This window comes from Molothrus aeneus, chromosome 1 (assembly GCF_037042795.1).
Source record: "Molothrus aeneus isolate 106 chromosome 1, BPBGC_Maene_1.0, whole genome shotgun sequence".
Lineage (NCBI taxonomy): Eukaryota > Metazoa > Chordata > Aves > Passeriformes > Icteridae > Molothrus > Molothrus aeneus.
In genome coordinates, this window is record NC_089646.1 from 37,207,479 (window position 1) to 37,228,038 (window position 20,560).

Genomic DNA, 20,560 nt, shown 5'->3' on the forward strand with positions numbered 1-20,560 from the left:
ACAATCAAACACAGCTTTAAATATGAAGTTTGCACAGACAGAAGTAGTTGTTAGAGCATACTTAAAGATAGTGTGAAAAGATAGTGTGAATTTCTTTACCCTTTAACATCTTTGTGAATATCTTTAAGCATACTAAAGATATTGAGATGTATCTCTTGTAGAAAAATTTTAACCCACTAATTATCCAAATATATTGGTGTCACTTCATATATGATTTAAGAATCAGCTCAGAGATTAAATGTCCCTTTTGCCTTGTTTACAGGTGCAAACTTAAAATTGTTGCCCTTCATGTTGTAGGAAATTATTAAAATTCACTTCATCTGAGAGCATTTGGAACAAACTCAACACTAGAGAAAGCCATTAGTTTTGAAGCTCTTAAGTTATCTGGAATCTCCAAAGCTTTACATTATTGATGTTTATGTTGAATTTCAGATTGTTCTTTCAATTGTCATCAGTTCTTAGAAGCTGCTGCACAATAAGATTAACAAACAATTTCTAAAACATTAAATAATGCATTGCTATTTTCCATTTTTACATTAGTAAAGAAATTATTAGTGATAAGAAAACATTTATTTAAAAAAAATCTTCACTTTCTTAACAGAAATCCCCCCAAAAATGTGGAATATATAATTCCTAGAAATAATGCAATCTCTCAGAAGATACGGTCATTTCTAAATTTGTGTTAAAGATTTTGTTGAGCTCTTAGAAGTTTCTGGCCTCAGGAGTTCTTTTCTTGTGTTTTCCCTTACAGATATCTCAGTAAGTACTTTAGCACAGCAGTTAAGCTGTAAATAAGATTGCTCAGATGAAGAAACTGTTTATACCCAAGTATAGCTCAGAAAGTTGCTAAGTAATACAAGATGGGTCACTCTTACTTCCCACACTCTGGACTTTTATCTAATAAACTGGATGCAGAAAGAAGCACTTAAGATTTCCTATGTTTTTGGTTGTTTTTTTTTTGGAATATAGCTATTATCTGAGGCTGTTGCTCTAAATTGCCTTGATAGGATGGCAGAAAAGTGTGCAGTGCAGAAAAACCTCTAATCTCTTCAATCTTGAACAGTGAATTGCATATGCACATTGATAAGCCTTTGGTGTACTGGATGTACTTATATTTAAAGCAAGAATTTATCTCCTTTTCTGTTAAAGTTTTAGTGGTTTCACAGACACTAATGGGCAATAAATAAGCAAATACTTTTTCTGACTTTGATAACTACACCTTGGAGTTTGTGACACAAATGACAATGAGCAGTTTCAAAATACTAGTGGTGCAAATATCTTTATCTTTCTTCTCTCTATGAAACAAATCTTCATGAAGGTGTTCTGTATGTGACCGCTGTTGCCATACTGATCTTGAAATGTGGCTGGTAACCAACTGTCTCCAAAGAGCACCTGTGGAGTTAAACTCACTGCCTTGCTCATTATAAACCATGTGAAATTATGCTATATTCCCATCTTAGCTGTATTATTGAAAATTTCATAACATTTTTGTAGCTTTAAGAATGCAGGAATGAGACTACTTCATGAGGTAATCTAAATCATTATATCATTATATCTCTGATTTCACTTATATGTTCTCTTCAGCCTGAGGACCTGGTTGAAGGAAAATATTCTTAAACCACGAACCAGTTATAACCTGCAAGACCTCAGTCCATGAACCAGATATCTGCCAATGTGTGTCTAGGTCACTTTGTGTTATGGTTTTGCACTAAATCCTAAAAAAAAAAATGCAGAATGAATTGATTCTGTGCCCAAAAACTGAGAAATTCATCAAAGATTTCATTAATTTAGGAATTTCATTAATTGACTCTACTAGGTCAAAGGGAGGTAGAAGCCAAGGTCAAACTGTTGGAAATAGTATAGGTTTATTGCGAGCAAAGTACAGGTTAACCAGTACGACAAATAATCATAGCAGGCTGTCTAGATTCCAGCTGCAGAAGACAGCATAAAAATTTTCTACTAGTGAAACCTGGCAAATTATTATTCTGCAGACCCAGAGCATTAGAACTTGGGATTTGATCAAAATTTATCCTAAATGAATCTTTTCTGATACCCCAAAGGAGTGATCCAGCATGATTTTCTCTGTGTGCTGAACCTCTCTCTTGTTCTCTTTTGGCCCCAGTGGGGAGGAAAAAGATTGTCTTAGTGTAGCCTACCTAAAGAACTTCTAGGGAGAAATGCAAATCAATCTCTTTTATTCCCCTAAAGCTATCTTGCTGTAAAACACCAGCCTTAATGGTTGGCTGCATTCTTTTCTGACTCTGTAAAAGTTACATGAGTAGTTCTCAATAATATTCGTAGAAACAGGGTGCATAGCTTGAGGAAAGATTATAGTCTTTGTCTTGTAGGACATGAAAATAATTGAGACTTTGTTGTCAAGACCTGAGGTTTTTTTCGAGTGCTAATGTGTTTTGGCAAGACGCATCAAAAGTACATCTCATACTGAAAGACACGCATCCTGGAATGTTAGATGGAAGCATACAAAATACACAAGTCACCAAGCAATTCATATCACTTTTGTGATTCTCCACCATAGCCCAAAAAACCTTTTATTCAAGTGTGTTCAGCATTTTTCAGTTGCTAAAAAAATGGTTATCCTTGAGGATGACATTCATCATCTGTAGTAAGTAGCTATCACTAAAAGAGCTTAAATCACATTTTTAAATAAAACAATTAATGATTTTTATTTTAAAAAAATGTGAGTAAAGTTTATGAACAAAAATAATATCCTTTTTTTTTCATTCAGCAAAATAGCAATATTTGTACAGTTTAAAGATCAATGTGTGTGGATGTTGGTTTTTAATTCAAACACCCTTTTAAATCAGGGAGTGATAAATGTTTTAGACATTTTGTTTACTCCTTGAAAAGAATAATGCATTCATTGGTTTAACTCTGTGTATGTACATCTCTTACTACCATGTTTTTTTGCTTCTGTATTAGAATATTCATCTGGTATTTATGATGCAGAAGAAAACCAAACAGCATTATTCTGAATTCCTGGTGCCATGCCCAGGAATTAAGAAATCACTGTCTCTGATTCTGTTCATTCTTTGTCAAGCAGATATTATTTTAAATTTCCGAACAACATATGTCAGCAAGTCTGGCCAAGTGATATTTGAAGCAAGATCTATTTGTATCCACTATGTGACTACGTGGTTTATCATTGACTTAATTGCTGCACTTCCTTTTGATCTTCTTTATGCTTTCAACGTCACTGTGGTAAGTACTAACTTGCCTTCTCAATTGTTCTCTTTTTTCAAGAGGGGTTCATTGATGTGGGGCTTTTTTCCCCAGATCTGGAGACTGAAACTGAATTAACTAAAATACCTACGTGTCTTTTACAGCTTTGTGGTATATTTTCACCCTGGATCTACCAATTTTTAATTCAATTGTCTTTACTTTGTAAACAGTTGCATCTATGTTAGCTTCATATCTAATTACTTTACTCAAATACAGTTTGCTATGACTTTTGCTCTCTTATGGTGCATAAATTCAGCCCTTAATCTTTCAAGACTCATACACTTTTACTGTGGTAAAGTAAATCATTATTATGATCAGCATGTTTATTTAGTCAGGAATCCTCTTTCTCTTTACCTGTGGGAATTTTCATGAAAAAAATTACAGCATGACTACCAATTTTTTGTATGTTCTAACATGTAATGTTTACAATTGTCACTTTGACTTTGGTTTAAACTCTTTTTTTTTTAGGAATGTAATGACAAAAAGCTTAATCTGCTTTGAAAATGTTTGTTCTAAAATTAGGTGATGTCACAATCATGATGGATTATATTTGTGTACTTATGCTAAGACAAAGGTTTTTATTCTGCTAGCCCTATTGGATTTTGTAGAGTGTAGGGATCTACAAAGCAAAATTGCAATAAGCAAACAAGCAAATAATCCCCCCCCCAGAAATGCACCCTCTGAATCAACAAGTTTAGTTTTTGAAAACTTGTTTTTGTGGATTTTTGTCATAAAAAACTAAGATTATCAGCTATCCACTTTCCAATTCCCATAACTTTGATCTTTCATAAACAGATGCAGTCAATCTCAATTTCATTACAAGTGAGTTACAGACAAGTACAGAGATGATAGAATAAACACATACCAAAAAACACCCCAACAAACACAGAAAAGAACTAGCCAGGAAGAGTCCCATACAAGGTGTCATGCTTGATTTTATAATTTAGTATCATTTCCTTCAATGAACTCCCTTTTCATGTCATTCATTACATAAAGAACCATCAATCTAATGCTAGTGAAGATGCTTTTTAGAACCTGACTGTTTCCTTATAAGAAGTGGGTAATCTATTTCAACACATTACTATCTCAGTTTATCCCTTGCACTCCAACCAAACAGCCAGCATAATAATGTCGGCTTAATTTCTATTAATGACTTTCATTAAGTTAACCATGTTTACTTTTGCAGTCAAAGAAAAAATTAAAAAAACCTGAAAACGAATTTTTGTCCCCAGTGGAAGGACTGATAAGATTTCTGTACTTAATTCTGGAAAAGAAAGTACTATCCAATGATTATTTTTTCAATTAAAATGTCACATTATTAAAAATGCTGCCATAATATGATTAATACACATCTCCTGTCGTACTTTTAAGCTTTTTCCCTTAATGAGACCTCTGTATGATTCCTTGATGGGAACACAGTGCCTTACTGTATCATATCTCCTGTCGTGACAAGACTTGGCAACTGTTAATATAAACCTCAAGATAACAATGACTTATCAGCTGTCTCAAAACAGGGGGAGGTGTTAATCACACTACACTGTTTCCAGACTTCATGATTTAATAAGCCCTTTCCTCATGTCTGTTCTCAGATTTTCACTTCATCGACTTTCAGATGTTGCCTCAACAGAACGGTGAGAAGGGGCATCAGGGAGCAACTCACCCCTTTGCTGCTCAGGCCCCGGCACTAGGGCCAAACCTTTAGGGACGCTCTAAATTCTGCAAGCCATAGGTATAGTGCCATACATACCTGTCTATGTATGGCACAGATATGTCACACCCCAGCTGGAGATTGATGGAGCCAGAGTGCATGCGGAGTCGTTTGCTGGTTTTGTATATATTTTGAAAGAAACAAAAGTTAAACTGTATGAGTTGGCTCTACTGCCTTTACACCTTACCTGGATTCTGCCCTAAAATTAAAATCAGGGACTCTTGGGAGATCTGAGACCACAGGCACATTCCTGCCTATCCCCAGTGCCTGCCAAGCTCCTTCCATCCCTTTGTTCATCTGACATAAAGGTTCTCTTAATATAGGGAAATGTGTTTTCAAATGTTGCCATAAAAACCAGGCCATTAAGCCCTAGTTATAATGATTGAATTGCTCCTTTTTGAGTAGCTATCAATGGTTTTAGGGCAATATTATCATTATTTGAGGCAAAGCAAATAACCAGGTGGACAAAAAATGATTAAAATCTCTCCCACCAGTCATTTCTTAAAATGTATATCCCATTTCTTCATTAATTCAGTTTTTGTGTAGGAGATTATTCTTCCAAGAGGAGAACTTCATCATTGGTTTGTAGCAACTTTATTTGTTGTCAGTAGTTCTCAGGACTATGCTGATTGAGTTAGTCTCAAATAAAATTCTGTCCCTGTCCTTTTGACAGAAAAAGGTTAACCCAGATAGTCTGAAACTATTAACAAAATGGAAAATTTTGATGATTTTATATCTGTGGGCAAAGAAAAATCTTTCATGGCACAAGTATGAGTGCTGACTCCTTATTTTGTCTTCCTAAATTTGTGACATAGAAAAAGAAGCTGCCTGCTGGCATTTTAGATCTTTCAATGACATATTGGGCACAATACCAGAGGAGCATTTGGCATGACTAATGAGAAAATTCAGTGCAATAATACATGATTAATTACATCTGTGTTCAATTTTATGAAGAAATGATTTTGAAATGGGGCAGTCCTTAGGCCTTAAAGTGAAACCTGCTTCCACATTTAAAAGAATATTATGATATATGATTCATGTCTTTGTAGCTTAACAAAAATGGTCAGAATTTAGGGAAGACTGATAACTGGCAGGACACACAGAATTATAACAGTCCTTTTGCAATTTCTTGTTTGTAGGAATCTTAAAAAAAGAATGAAATAATTTCACCAAAGCTATCATTATTTAATTGTGATGTTTTACAACATAGGCTCCCATGGGAAGATGAAGGCTCCAATGTGTAGGCCATAGCACATATACAATCATTACATAAATAGACACTATACAAATGTTTGTATGTTACTGCTACACCTTGAAGAGACAGTCATGAATTTATGTTTAAGTGCATTTATGTTATAAGTGCAACAGAACCATGTTTGATTCAAACAAGCTGATGAGAGAGAAGAAAAGGAGACTTTGTGAAATTAATTACCACTGAAACAGAGGCGGTTGGTACAGTTTCATGGCAGTTAAAGAATAACTATAAATTAAAGCTATATGATTGTAATAAGATAAACCCGGCAATTACTTCAAGTATTTTGCAGCCTTCTGCCCTAGATTTGCAGACATTTTTGGGCTTAAGGCCACAGACATAACTAATTCTCTGGCACTGTAGATGGAGAATGACATAGAAATGAAGTGCAAGAAACGACCTTGTAAATATTTGTGTGTTCAAATGTCAGACCTTATTTTAACAATGTTTTCTGAAAAATGCCATATTTTTTGTTGATTTTGTTTTTTTCCTTTCTATGTACATGAAAAAAATGTAAAGGTTCTTGAGAAAAAAAAAAAACCACATTAAATAATGGGCTGCAAATATTGCCCTTTGAAGAGGCTCATGGGAGAATTACTTATGCACTACCAAAACTGTAGTAGCAAAAAAAAAAAAAATGCTTGTAGATTCCTTATTTTCTTCTTTACAGGTTTCTCACATACTTAATTCCTGAGAGTGGAATATAATCAATGAGTTGTTAAATCTTTGAAAAAATCAAAAACACCTGATGTTACAAAATATGTTAGTCACCTCAGATCTAGCTGTTGGTGAATGCACACCAATAAAATTTAGATTTCAGATTGTTATCTTTGGTAACAGAAAGGCTCAGCATCAGGATATTCTGGATTAGCAAAAGCAAAAGGATATTGATTGAGCTGTGTTTTTAGACTTGCTTTTGGGAGAGCTCTTTACTGTGCTCTGGGAATGCTGTGGCAAGACACATCAAGTCTGATGTTACTTTTCCAGCTGATGTGGGTATCCTGTATCAAGCAGGCCTTAATCCTACTGTCTCATTAATGGAGGAAGCAAAAAAAAAAGTTTACTGTTAGTAAAAATTATGGCTATTTAATCTTAGACGAATACATTGAAACTGTTTGGATCCTAATCTGTATATAGTTTGCTAACTCTGTTTGCCCAACAGCTGAAGCACAAGCCAAGTACATTCACAGGAAAACTGTGGGCTGTGCACAATATGGTATGGATGTCAGTTGCAGGATGCTCTGGAAGGGTTGGGGTCATCCAGAGACTGTTTGCTTTATGCTGGAACTCCTCTAAAGCCAGAGCCATAAACCTCATAAACTACTGTATACTTAGGGTGCTGAGCAGATTAGATGCTGCTTTTGCCACATAAACTTGAAAGGCAAAAATATTTTAGTTAAGGAATTTAAGAAGCAGTAATAGAAGTTTTAATGAAAGCTTTTTTGGACTACTACTTAGTGCAGAGCAGTAAAATATGCCCAGGTCCTTGTTAACCAGGAACCACAGGGTGTGTGATTTAACACAGGGTTAAATCTCAAGAAAAAAAACTGTGCCTTCTCTAACTTCCCTGCTTTATTGTTCTGCAAAATATCTGATATTTGTTATTGCCTCTTCCATGCAAAATTTTTTTCCATGCAAAATTACAGGCTGGTTTCATCTCATACACAGTTAAATTAGGTCTGCTGTTAGCTGAAGCTGAAAATCATTGTGTGCCTGGAGATACTTATTTTGTGGTTTCATATTGCAATCAAATGATCTTTGGTCAGTTTGACAATTGTGTTTCTCTTCTAGAGCTGGGAAGAATCAATTTTTCACAAAAACAAATTTTTAAGATTAATCTGGAGGAAAACTGCATGAAAAAAAGATAACATGAAAGATCTCTTAGTATTTCAAGTTTTCTTGGTTTATATCAGAAATAGTAATTGTGTATTTACACATCAAAATTTCACACTTTTTTTTAACATCTTCTTTGCTGTTCTCTGCTGTCTTAAGATTTAGTCCAGTCAGATGTGCAGCTGCATGAAGAGTGGGCAACATTCCATAGAGCTTTAGAATTTCCTTTCTTGAAACAGGAGAACTGTGCAATAGAAGTAAGCTGCTGCCAAGCTGCTTGGGTGCTGACTAGTGGTTTTCTCTCCCCGTTCTCCCAGGTTTCCCTTGTCCACCTTCTGAAAACCGTGCGGCTCCTGCGGCTGCTGCGCCTCCTGCAGAAGCTGGATCGCTACTCCCAGCACAGCACAATCGTCCTCACGCTCCTCATGTCCATGTTTGCCTTGCTTGCTCACTGGATGGCCTGCATCTGGTATGTCATAGGGAAAAGGGAGATGGAGCAGAACAACCCCCTTACTTGGGACATAGGTAAGTTCTGCCTTCCTGCATGGACATATACACGCATAAGTATATATCCATAAATATGTGTAAATATATAAAAATGCGTATATAACTCACTCAACATTTCAGGTTTTGCTCAATCTTCTACCATTATTTAGTGCTGTTTGTACAGACAAGGAAGAGACTGGCAGTCTCTGAATTTCTGATCAATCTGAAGAAGAGGGTTAAAATAAAAATCAGTTGGAAAAAATACAAGATAATTTTAGATTTTTAAGAGTGATTCAAAGTTGGGAAAATTCAGGATCTGTATAGGAAATGACAAGACAGACTGCGTAGAAGAATAGATTAGACAACTCATCCTGGTTTTGCAAATTAGGAAAATTCATCAGCCAAAACATTCCCTCAAGTGTGCAGATTATTTCTTCCTATGCATTGAAACAGATATGCCCTGAAATGTCTTCAAGTTAAAAACTGCCTTTGAAATTACTGTTTAGGAGATCTGCAGGCTTAGATTTTTCAGAGCAGATGTTTATCAATGTTTATCATATTCATCAATGGAATGCTCAGTTTTGGTCCAATCTTTAGTTTCTATCCCAGCCTTCATTGTGATCTGCATGTTCTACATCAACTCTTCAGCTTTCAAGCTTCTCATTTTTTGTAATGAAACATCTTCCATAAACAAAGTTTACCTAAAGGTGAAACAGTTCCCCAAGAGAAAAAATAATTGGTGTGGGGAAAATAATGCAAACACCTGTGACCAAAAGCTCAGTGATATGCATTCAAACTGCAGATTGCCCTATTTTTATCTCCTTTAGATTCTTTAGATGGTTTTTCTTACCCCCATTATCATCTGTCTAAATATCACCTAATTATGATAATTATGAGGGAAAAATAACAATCATATAAAAGTGCTTAACCTCAGAGAAGTGAGGATGCTGGGTCAGGAAGAGAAAAAGAAGAAAGTTCAGGAAATATGGTTTCTAGTTTTTCAATAGGTTACTTAAAGACTTGTGGAGTCTTCTTATTCTTCTAAGTAGATTGTTGATTTGTCTTTTCATTTGTAAACCAGGTGTGTGACCTGCTGCTGAACTCCTTATAGAGAGCAAACTTCTGACAGAAAAGACTGCAGCTCTAGGGGAGAATATACAAAGAAAGCCCACTGTGCAAAAATTGGTCAAATACTGCAACCAGAGAAACAAATCCAGATAATAATAATAATGATAATAATGTCTCTCTGGTGAGAAGCAGCTCTGAAGGCACTTTGTCAGCTTATGTAGGCCACAAACAATAGCTGCTTTCAAAGCATTCATTGCAGTCCAAATGATGATGGTGGGCTGCATCCTTGCTCCCTGGGTAGGGCTGTTGGCCACACTCCCCATGCTCCCTTTTCCCTGAGGCAAGGCCACATTCAGAAAACGCTCCTCATGGGGCTCTTGGCATATATTACTATGAAAACATTAACCTTCACCCATCAGTTTTGTCCTTTCTTGGGCAAGAGCAGTAATAACCAAATGTCCCAACAACCTCACTAGAACCAATCCCAGTTTAACTGGAATAGAGACATTTCCCAGAAATCCCATTTGTGTCTCAGTGTAGGCGGTTGTATCTGGGTTGTCACAAACTGACCATCTTCCAGTGGGCTTCCCAGGCTGGAAGTGCTCCTTAACAGCCCCTCACCACCAACTTACCTCAACCTGTGACAATCAGGGACATTCCCTGCACAGCTGTAGGTAGTGCATTTCCACATTGGACAGGCCAAAGCACTTAGTGGTGCACGCTCTCAGACTTTCACCTTCTACATGGAAAAAGGGCTTTTCTATTGGGCTTACAGATGGGTAGGCATTCTTCTAGGGTTTTTCTTTCCTAAAGGTATGAGTTTGCATTTTTGCCTGGAAGGCTGTTCCACCACCTTTGTGGATGGTCTCTAAAATATTTAGATGCTATAAATTTATAATAAAAATGATACTGCAATGACTCCTGTAATGTTTCTACAGATATTAGTTCTAGAGCTAAGTTAAATAATTTATAGCTTTGGGGATTTGTTTGGATTTTCGTGCTTGTTTGGTGGGGTTTTTTTTAAAATGAAATGGTTTTAAAATGTTAAAGGTTTAAAATGTTAAAATATTAGATACTGGTTGAAAGAAAAGAGCTGATAAAATTCCAGATATCTGTCATGAAGGTGTTGTTTTGGAAGGACCACTCCAGCACTGACAAAATTTCTGGTTAAGCTTATGTGTCACATATATGAGCACAAAAATTTAGATTATGTAATTTTTTCAATCAGTACATTCTCCTGCTCTCCACGTGCAAACTACTTGCTGATGAAACACAATGAAATTAAGTCTTGGTCCTCTGTGTACCTTTTCCTATTCTGGTGATTATATGTAGCCAACCTTTCTTGGTCATTTAAGAAAACTTCAAATGACAAGTTCACTACACCTCATAGCATCCACACTGGGGATAATTTGAGGGGAGAATAGTAGTTGTAATTTAGAGTATGAGTGATTAAGCAAAGTAAAATGAGGTCTGGACATCATAATAAATCATAAGCAAATAATGTACACAGGAGAAATCTTGCTTGGAGTATAATTAAGGTAGTATTACTGTAAGGCAATGAGGATATTCTGCTCTCCTAAAGGAAGACCTCAACTGAAAAATTTGTGCTGTTTTGAAGAGCATGTAAAAGAGATTTCTTACTGCAGGCAAAGCAGAAGAATATGATCCCTACTCTTGAACTTCAAGGTTTTAATTTTTTAACTTTTAATTTCTATATACCAGAACTGGAGACTCAAATGTCCATCAATGCATCATACACAGAGTTTATTTCAGCCTTTGAGAGGCTTTCTAATGGCAAATGTTAAAAAATACCATAAAAAATTATAATTCCTATACTTTTTTTAAATTAAAGGAAATGTGTCTCTGCCTTGGAAATTCTATTTTTTTATTCTTCATTGGAATATCTCAGGTGATGTCCACTTGAAAACAGTATGGCACCATGAGTATGGATGCTGCAATGTATGGAATAGCTGAAATATAGGGATGGGTTTGTTCTAAGAAAGGAAAATTATGTCTGGAATGAAAAGAAGATTAATTTGCTTTTTATGTTTGCTTCTATTTTTTGGGGGGTAGAGGCAGAGGGAGAAAAAAGCTATTAGCTTTTACTTACTCCATTTAGTGTTTCCTCAGACAACCTGTAGCACAGATTTCAAGACTGAGGTTTGCTAACACTTAAAGCAAACATTTTAAAGCTGCAGTACTGTTAACATAATAATTTGAACCTTGCTGTGCCATCAGATATGCATCATGGCCCAGATCTTGCAGCATTTGCTTCATGTATCTATTTCTCTAGCTAATTTAGACAACTGTGGTGCTTAATTTGCATTTGAATTGGGGCAATGGGAGTGATAACATTGTTCCTATGAAAATACCCAGAACAGAAAATGGCATTTGCTTTGTTCTTCGTGGACCTAATTGTGAGCCTTTATTTCAATTTTGTCCTTATTCAGGCAACATTCCCATGGCAAACAATTTAAAAACGTGGTTACATTCACAAATTTAGCCACGTGGTTGTACAGTGAGAAAGGTGAAATGTCTGGGTCTATTACTGATGAACTTTCCTGACATGGGGGCATTGGGACATAGTGTTAAAAACTGGATCTCTTCTTAGCTCTTGTACTGCTAGATTTAGCTGATTACATTATTTGGAAGATATACACCATGGGCATTGCTTTTAGATGCTGGAAACCTTTACCTCAGCAAGTTCTCCCATCTTAGGAAAGAGTTGTTCCATGTGCAGCATTTTGACTCTAATGTCTGATAAAACCACAATTCCTGGACACATCATTCCCACCCACTGGAGACAGTGGTACAGTTCCTGCCCTGCTTTTCCCTTTTGGCATTTTCAGGTCCCTCTCTGTTACATTTCACCTTGTTCCCCTCATTTGTTTTCATTGGTGAAACAGATGTCTCAGGGGACATGACATGATCCCCACCAACCTGTAAAAAGATAAATTTTCTGTACGCTGACACAGTGTTTAGGTTCCTGGCTGATACTAACAATCCAGTTCCATTGGCTCCCATTTCCATAGTTTAATTGGCATCAGATTTAGGCATGGGCTCTTTATTTGCTGATTGCTTTTTTGTATTAATATATACTGACCTATATGCTATACACTTTAAAGATCTTATTAAACACGAGAAAATTATTTTTCTACCTGACTCTAGAGGAAACAGATAATATTGAAAATATTTCCTGTGGCTGAAGGCATTCATTCTGTGAGAACCATGTGGGCTGTTGAAACCCAGCTGTCTTGAGTCTAGCGAGGAGATTAGGAGAGGGCCAAGAGTCAGGATGCTGGCTCCCTTACATAATCAAAACTGTCAAGTATAATTTGTGCCACGATCTCAAAAAAACATTCCTTCCTGTACACCAGAAATTTAGCTGCAACTTTTTATTATTCCTACAGCAACACAACATTCTGGCTATGGATGGGGTTGTTATCAATGCAAAATACAGTAAAAAAATAACCTGTGTTTTTTATAGTTAATAAATGTTTTCTTTGGAATAAGCTTTAAAATTAGTCCTGTAAAGGGCATTGTTCTCCAGCTGTTTAAGTCTTTATTTCAGTTGAATACCTCAATTTTCATCTCAGGTTTTTACTCATTTTCTATTAGTTTTTTATTGTACAGAGCTCAGTTGTGACTGGACCACACACTCTGCAATATAAAACTTCCCACACACACTTTGTTTATCACACTCTTGCAGTCAGAGCCTTTAAAAGGACTTGGATGCTGACTCCCAGTGAACACTCACAATTAGCTGTCAGTGGCAAGGTACAGGAAAAGGTGCTCAGTACCTGAGTAGGAAAGGCTGAAAATAAGACTGCGCCTTCGGGGTCTTTCATTCAGGTGTTATGTGTCCCATGTTGGACTGAAGTGAACAGCCTTAATTCAAAATACTACCTTCCCCACTGAGTTCTTCAGTAAATTTAAATGGAGGGACAAGGTGACTGAAAGATCTCCACTTGGTGCAGATAGGAGAGAATCTCCAAGTATCTTAAACATCTAAAGATTGTGATGCTTCTGGCCCAGTGCAGAAGTTGGCTGAAATAGGTTTTCCAAAATGCAGGTGTCCTACATCCTAGATGCAAACTTTAGGTTAAAACCGCGAGTTCAGGTTCCTAAATTCTGCCCAAATTCTTGGTGGTCCCCAGGTAGCTTCACTCTTGTCAGAATGTTGTAATTCCAGCATCAAGCTGGAATACCCATTAAGAGAGACATTTACCTGTAATTCTCTTGAGTTTCAACAGCCTGGGAAGTTTTAGTGCCAGGAAGATTTTTCCTAGTTTATGCTAAGAAACTGGAGGCAGTTGGTTTTAGTTTTCACAAGGTTCTGAGCAATTTTACCAGGAATTCTGAAGGTACAGATTTAAACTTATCCTTCACAATAGATTCTTGTGGCATTGGTGTATTTGTTCAGGTTAAAACTCAGGCTATCCTCTTTTCAGAAGAAAGATTATTTTTAGGTATGTGTGCATCTGCTAGTTCTTCCACAAATATTGTATGTTAATGAACCAACAAGTTCCTGGCATTCTTAGACCCAGAATAACCATTAGGTAAATAACAGTAGAAATCATATTGGAAAAATCAGCGCCGTTTTTTCCATTATCCATCAATACAACATGTAATTTTTCAAAGCAATAATTAACTTTTAACTCCTGGTGTTTGCATATTATAGTAAGTCTCAGAATGTACTGCAGAAGCAGGTAAATATGAAGGTATTTTTTGCAAAGCAAAATTACTTAAATGGATAGATGTCACAGAAGACTTGGTGTAAAGTTGAGATAGAGGTGGTGTTTATTTTTTTTTTAATATATGAATTATCTCCACTATTAATGATCTTAGATCATGCCAGCTTTGTCCCTGTACAATATTTCCTTCTGCTAAAGAATTAAAAAATTGGTTTTGAATGTGACATGAGCACTTTTTACTAAATTTAAGCATTCAAAAAACATTTTAAAAGTAAGAAAAATAATGATATTTTTTAAAATGTGTGATTACCAGTCTGCTTTTGAACCCTCTGAGACTCATGTTTGCAACACATCCTTAGCAATGTTGGCAACCAGGAACTTAGTTCCAAAAAAAAAAATGAAAACTGAGATTTTGTGTGATCACAAATCTCCAGATGTTAGGACTTTCAGGAAAATCAGCTAACAGAAGCCACATGATAAAAGTGTTGTACTAAGGAATGAAGAGGTTTTGGACCCAGATGATGGGAATGTTTGGGGCATGCAGGTACGTGTACCTACTTCTGTATTCCAGACCTACCTTCTGGAGCTTGAGCCTGGACCTACATCAAAACAGCTTCCAGTAATTCCAACAAATGTTCAGCTTGTGAAGAGCTGGTTCTAATGAGCTCCAACTGGAGCCTTGGGAAAGGCTGCAGCTGGCCCCTGCTCTTGAGCTGTCTGGCAGATGGCAAGGCTCAGCACAGGTGCCCAGCATGCCCTGGTCTGCTTTAGTGGGAACATCAGTTCCGTTTGTTTCGTGGCACTGTAGGAACTAAGTGAATTCTCCTCACTGCCAGAAAGAGAACTTGTAAATTTCCAAGGATCTCAGCCAAGAGAACTGTGTTCTACTGTAAAATATTGGTCTGGTTTCACTGCTCCAAACACACATCCATCAGGTTAGAAGTGACATGTGTAGATTTATGAATCTTTGTGCAGAACAAGAAAGAACATCATGCTGACTACACTGCACAGCACTGCACAGATATTATAGTGTATAAATTATTATAGTGCTAGCTCGTTCCCTAGCAGCGATCAATTGTTCACTTCAGTCTGTCATCTCTCTACCTGAATGTTTGACTTTTAATTTCTTTTCCAATCTGCTTCAATTATGGGTTTTCTTCATTTTTAGTCATTAGTAATAACACGATCTATTCCTCTAGAACTATGGTTCTTTCTGGTTTTGAAGTTGCATCTTTAAGAAAAAAAGTTTTTAAAATATATTTATGTCATGCATGAGTGCTGGTATCTTCAATTTAGTAAAATCAATTTTAATGCTCTCTTGACCTGGGGTACTTGTCTTGAAGGTCCATTTTTGTGGGGAAAAGAAATATCTGTATACGCACTTGTCTAGTTTTTTGGTGGTTTTTTTTGTAGGAAGCAAGGCTGAAAATTCACTGCTAATTATTATTTGAAGGAAATGGTTGATGGTTACCACTCTTGTGAAGTATTTGGGGTATCAATATCTGAGAGACTCAGCCAACTAGTTTGTGTGGTTTCTTATTTCAGCATTATAGAAATATATATATATTTTAAATATATATATATAATATATATTTAAATATATATTTATATAATATACATGTTATTATTTCAGCATTATAGAAAATAATTAGCCCCTGGAGTGTCATACAAAATAATAATAGGAATAAAGTAGACAACCAAAACAAGTTGATCATTTTGAAGCTATGAAACTTTTCAAAGTACTCATCTTACGAATGACCCCAAACAGTATTTATTACATGGCACATACTTTGAAAAAGACAAGGATATACCAAAATTCTGAAGCATTACATAGTGATGAAACACTCTAAAGCAGTTCAAACAGAAAATTTTAATCCCAGGAGAATATCTAACATCGGAACGCTTTTAAATAATTTTTGCTGGTTTTAATCCTTAAAAGTTTTAGTCCTCTGTGAAAGTAATGCTTTTACTGTACACGCAATGTGTAAATTCTCCATTAATTCTTTGAGGTTCACAATATCTAGCCTAGTTAGAACAAATATAAATAGAATCATTAAAATCATGAACAAATTAGAATTAATGTACTATGTATTTCAAAACAACCCAAAAATCTTTATTTAAAGTCTGCTGGATATCTTACCTGAATGGTGAAAATAACTTTTTATGTAAAATACTATGTATAAGGCCAAATTTGGAGAAGCTTGGGGTGTGAAATATTAATGAAATAATTTTTTTTTCCTCTAATTGAGTCAGACTTTTGAATAAGGTAGAAATGAGAAAAAGTTCATCTGGCTTTTGAAGAAATCCTATTTGCAGATAAACATAGCTATTCATTATTTTTGCACAATTAAAGCAGAGGCACATAGTATTTTCTGTGTCTGTCAGTCGGTTAGATTGGACAGAGAGAAATTTCACTGCTGCAAGGGAGTTTCATGTGCAAAACTGTAATCACCAAAGCATATCTGGGAAGTATGTGTGGAAACCTGTCTGCACATGGTAAAGACCTACATTTAGAAATTAAGGTTTTGGAAGGGCTTATAAATTTATATTTTAAAATATTCATAGAAATTAAGTTTGTGGAAATTATTCATTTTCTATTTCTAAACCCAAACCAGTGTTTTTTGAGGTGCAGGTGTGTGAAACTAAAATATCATTTATTGAGCTGAACTGAAGCATTCTCTTTGCATTTAGATTAACATCAATTTGTATTTTAGCTGCTCTGGGCCTTAGTAAGTCTTCCCTGCTGTTCTTTCCTATAGGCTTAGTTCCTTGATTAAATTGTATTTTCCTTTACACACCATATTTTGCCTTCTGATTGAACCATTTTAGCAATCACCAAATAGCCCAGGACTGAGACACCCTATTGGATTTGTAGCCCAGAAAAAAGCAGGCATGAAAATAGCTTATTAAATGGAGTGTGAATTTTTAACATCATTATTAATACATTTCCAAGATCTTGTAACTAATAAAAAAATTTTGGACAGTTTTAAAGTCAAAGGTAAAAATCTGGCATGCAGACAAAGCCCCTGAGATTTGACAAAGTGTCCTGCTGCATTGAACCACAGATTACCTGGGTATCATTTATTAATTCTAGAAAGCAGTTTTTATCTCAGTGGAAAAGCTGTATCTGGACCAATTTCTGCAACCATGACAGAAATTCTCAGTGCCACATGTAGGGGAAAAATCTGCCTAGTAAACACCCCAGAAGAGGGGGTGGTCCCAAGGGGTAAAATAATGCCAGGATTTTCCACATGGCTTCTGTAATGGGAACACCAGAGAGTATAATTAATTGCAAGTTGAAAATATTGTGCATAGAAGCTCTGTTCAATCAATTTGAAGTTACATCAGAGTCTTTAACCCTTAACTGTACTTGGAACTGTAGATCTCTTGGCTGCAGAGAACCTCTGGGGTTTATTTAAACCAGTTAGATGGTTGAACCAGGACCATCACAGGCAGTAAATTGGGTCAAACACAGCTTGTTCCATCCAAGTCCTGAAAACCTTGACTGGGTACCTTGTACTAGGGTTACACTACCCTGCTCTGAGAGCTCTGTACAATTTGCTAAAGCATTAGTTTCTCACACATTGGTGTTATAGGAAGTTCTGTTAGGACTCGGAAATTCCTACTTCTGTTTTCAAGCTCATGGCTTGGCTGTTCAAACTGTAACTTTTCAATCTAGTTTAAACCCACAAAGCCTTTGCTATATATTTTGAAATCTTTCCAGCAGCTGCTTCAATAGGTGATTGGACTGCCTCTCAGCCCCATCGCATCTCTAAGTAGAGATCCTAGGGTGCTGGAAAGCCATGTTGCATTCCAAAGACATCCCATAAAGATGAAAATAGCTTTCCTTTTCTTTTGTAGCACATGCCTTAAATTTTTAATGTAGAGATGTCCTTTGCATATATTCCTATTTTCTATTTATTTATCCTTTTTTTCTCTGCCCTTTACCAGAGCAGGTGCTTGATAAAAGAAGGGTTTTCTGCTGCCAGAATAGAAAATCATTTCTGTACAGAAATGAAGAAATTATTCAAGAGTCTTTCCTTTCCAGTCTCTCTTCCATTTTCCTACATCCTGTACAATATTTCTGTTCCTTTTGTCCTTTCAGGTGACAGTGCTTAAAGTTACCTAGTACTTACTTTCAGTCAAAGAAGCCAATGTGAAGCTGTGAGAGTATGTCAATGAATTCTGCAGCATGTAAAGTTTTTCACAAGACACATTCTGTAAAAGTAATTATACCTAATTATTTTAAATTGTTTTTCATTGTCAGCTTCAAGAGAGCTGGAGATAAAAATGCTAATGCTTAGGATTCCCTTATGTCACACACTTCAAAAAGACCTGTCATGTCTGCAGACATAGATGTATTATTTCAGAACTGCATCAGCTTTAAAAATCGAGCGTACTTTTCCATTAAGACACCACCTTTCTTCTTAACTTTTTACTCTTTCTTTACATCAAGCCCTTACTACACTGCAAATTCATGGGGGTTTTTTTGTCATCTTTAGCTATAATCCAGAGTAAAAGATCCCCTGTTGTTGATCTCCCCCTCACAAAAGCCAGATATGTTTGGATCTAAACTTCCTTGATTCAATTGGCACATTATGAAAAAAAAAAGAATTGAAAAATGTTGCTTATGTTCTAGAATCAAGGAATAAAAAACACAAGACAAAGCAAGAGCAAATAAAGTGCTAATATCATTTATCATAGGGCTGCCTGTCAGAGGCAGGTCCCTGTACAACACAGTGGCTCCTTAGATAAGAACACAAAGGAGAATGTTTAGACAATGCTGTAAAATCTATGGAGCAAGCAAGGAGAGGATTGTAGCAAGGGTTAGCACACTTAGCTGTTATCTAACCAGGATGGATGTCAGCAATAAAGAAGACAAGGAGAAATGGATGTCAGGTAGGCTGCAGCAGTCTATGCTGACCCAAACTGAACTCCATACTGTCATTACCATCTCCTGTGTGATCATGTGCAGGCCATTCAGATGGAAATTAGCATGGTTTTATTGCAATTCAGCAATTAACCTTTCCTTTGCAGTTAGACCTACAGAAGGAAGCAGTTTCTGTGCTGAGGCTTCTGCCCCTGCTTTAAGGCTTCTGCCCCTGTTTTGCCAAATTGGGAGACTGCATTTGGACAGGTAGTAGGTGCTGAGAGTTGGCTTGATTTCTGGGGTGGGAAAGACAGCAGGGGAGGGGAAAGTATCACCTGCCAGGGACTGCTTCTTGCATTACTCAGATGTAAAAAGCAGAGTCTGGAAGTAAACAGTTCTACTCTTGCAGACTGCTGACAGTTAGACAGAATGAAAATATAAAATATGTGTAGAAAATTACACTGATTTTCTAAAAAACTATAGTCCTCTTGATATCTTGCTCTTGCAAATAAACAATACTTTTTTTACAAAGATTTTAAGATGTTGATTACCACTGTCATTGCTTCCATGAGAATTTATTTGCAGATTCTGAGTAAGAACTTTAATATATTAACTCTTAGGACTGAGAAATAGTCATAAGAACTGAAAGACTTTATTTTGTATTTCTCTGATGGTGAGACCTGAGCAGCAGGGTAGAGGCGAGATTAATTTACCAACTATGCCATGCCACACACACTTAGATACAAAGCTTTGCTAGCAACTTTAAAACTTACATTCTACAAGTCTGTGTTGTGTGGGAGATTTTGGCATATTTTGTTAATAAGTATTTCATTTTAAAGTCATCTCTATTGCTTGTGGAGGAGAGTTCTTATTCCTTTAAAAAGATACAAATAGCCTGCCTGCAGTAGCTCAAAACCTTTCTAGCACGATTTGGACTCCAAACACATAGAGCTGCAAAACAGGTTTCTAACTCTTTAGCTGACACCATAAAAAAAACCCTCATTACCATCAATATTATTGCAGGAACACCTGGGATGCTACTTATGGGTCAAGGCCCTCTTGTCTCCATTGCTGAATTAACACAGGATAAAAAGGCTGCTCTTGCCCAAGAGGATATTACAGTCTAAATATAAGATCAGAAAAGCTCTAACAGATGGGTACAGACTGATGGAGCACAGGGAAGCAGAGAGGGCATAAATGGACGTGCTCTTTGCACTGAATGGATGACCAGCACAAATGTGTCTAATTCCAAACTTAGCTGCAAGGCATTTAATAGCCTGGAAAAGGACAGTAACAGCCAGATTGCCTAAGGAGCAGTAATGTTAAATACTGAAACTCTTTCTGCAGTGAGACTGTGAGCATTTCCTTTAGGAAGATGATATTCACATATTTACATACTTCTGAATATG

At 36.3% G+C, this 20,560-nt stretch overlaps 1 protein-coding gene across 1 annotated transcript in view; it reads left to right on the top strand.

Annotated features, from left to right (window-relative positions):
* KCNH8 (potassium voltage-gated channel subfamily H member 8) overlaps positions 1-20,560 on the top strand; it is a 176,804-nt gene that overhangs the window by 100,028 nt on the left and 56,216 nt on the right. The window contains exons 6-7 of the mRNA XM_066570002.1: positions 3,062-3,219; positions 8,351-8,558. Of these exons, the coding sequence (XP_066426099.1) occupies positions 3,062-3,219; positions 8,351-8,558 (366 nt within the window). The remainder of the gene's footprint in view (positions 1-3,061; positions 3,220-8,350; positions 8,559-20,560) is intronic.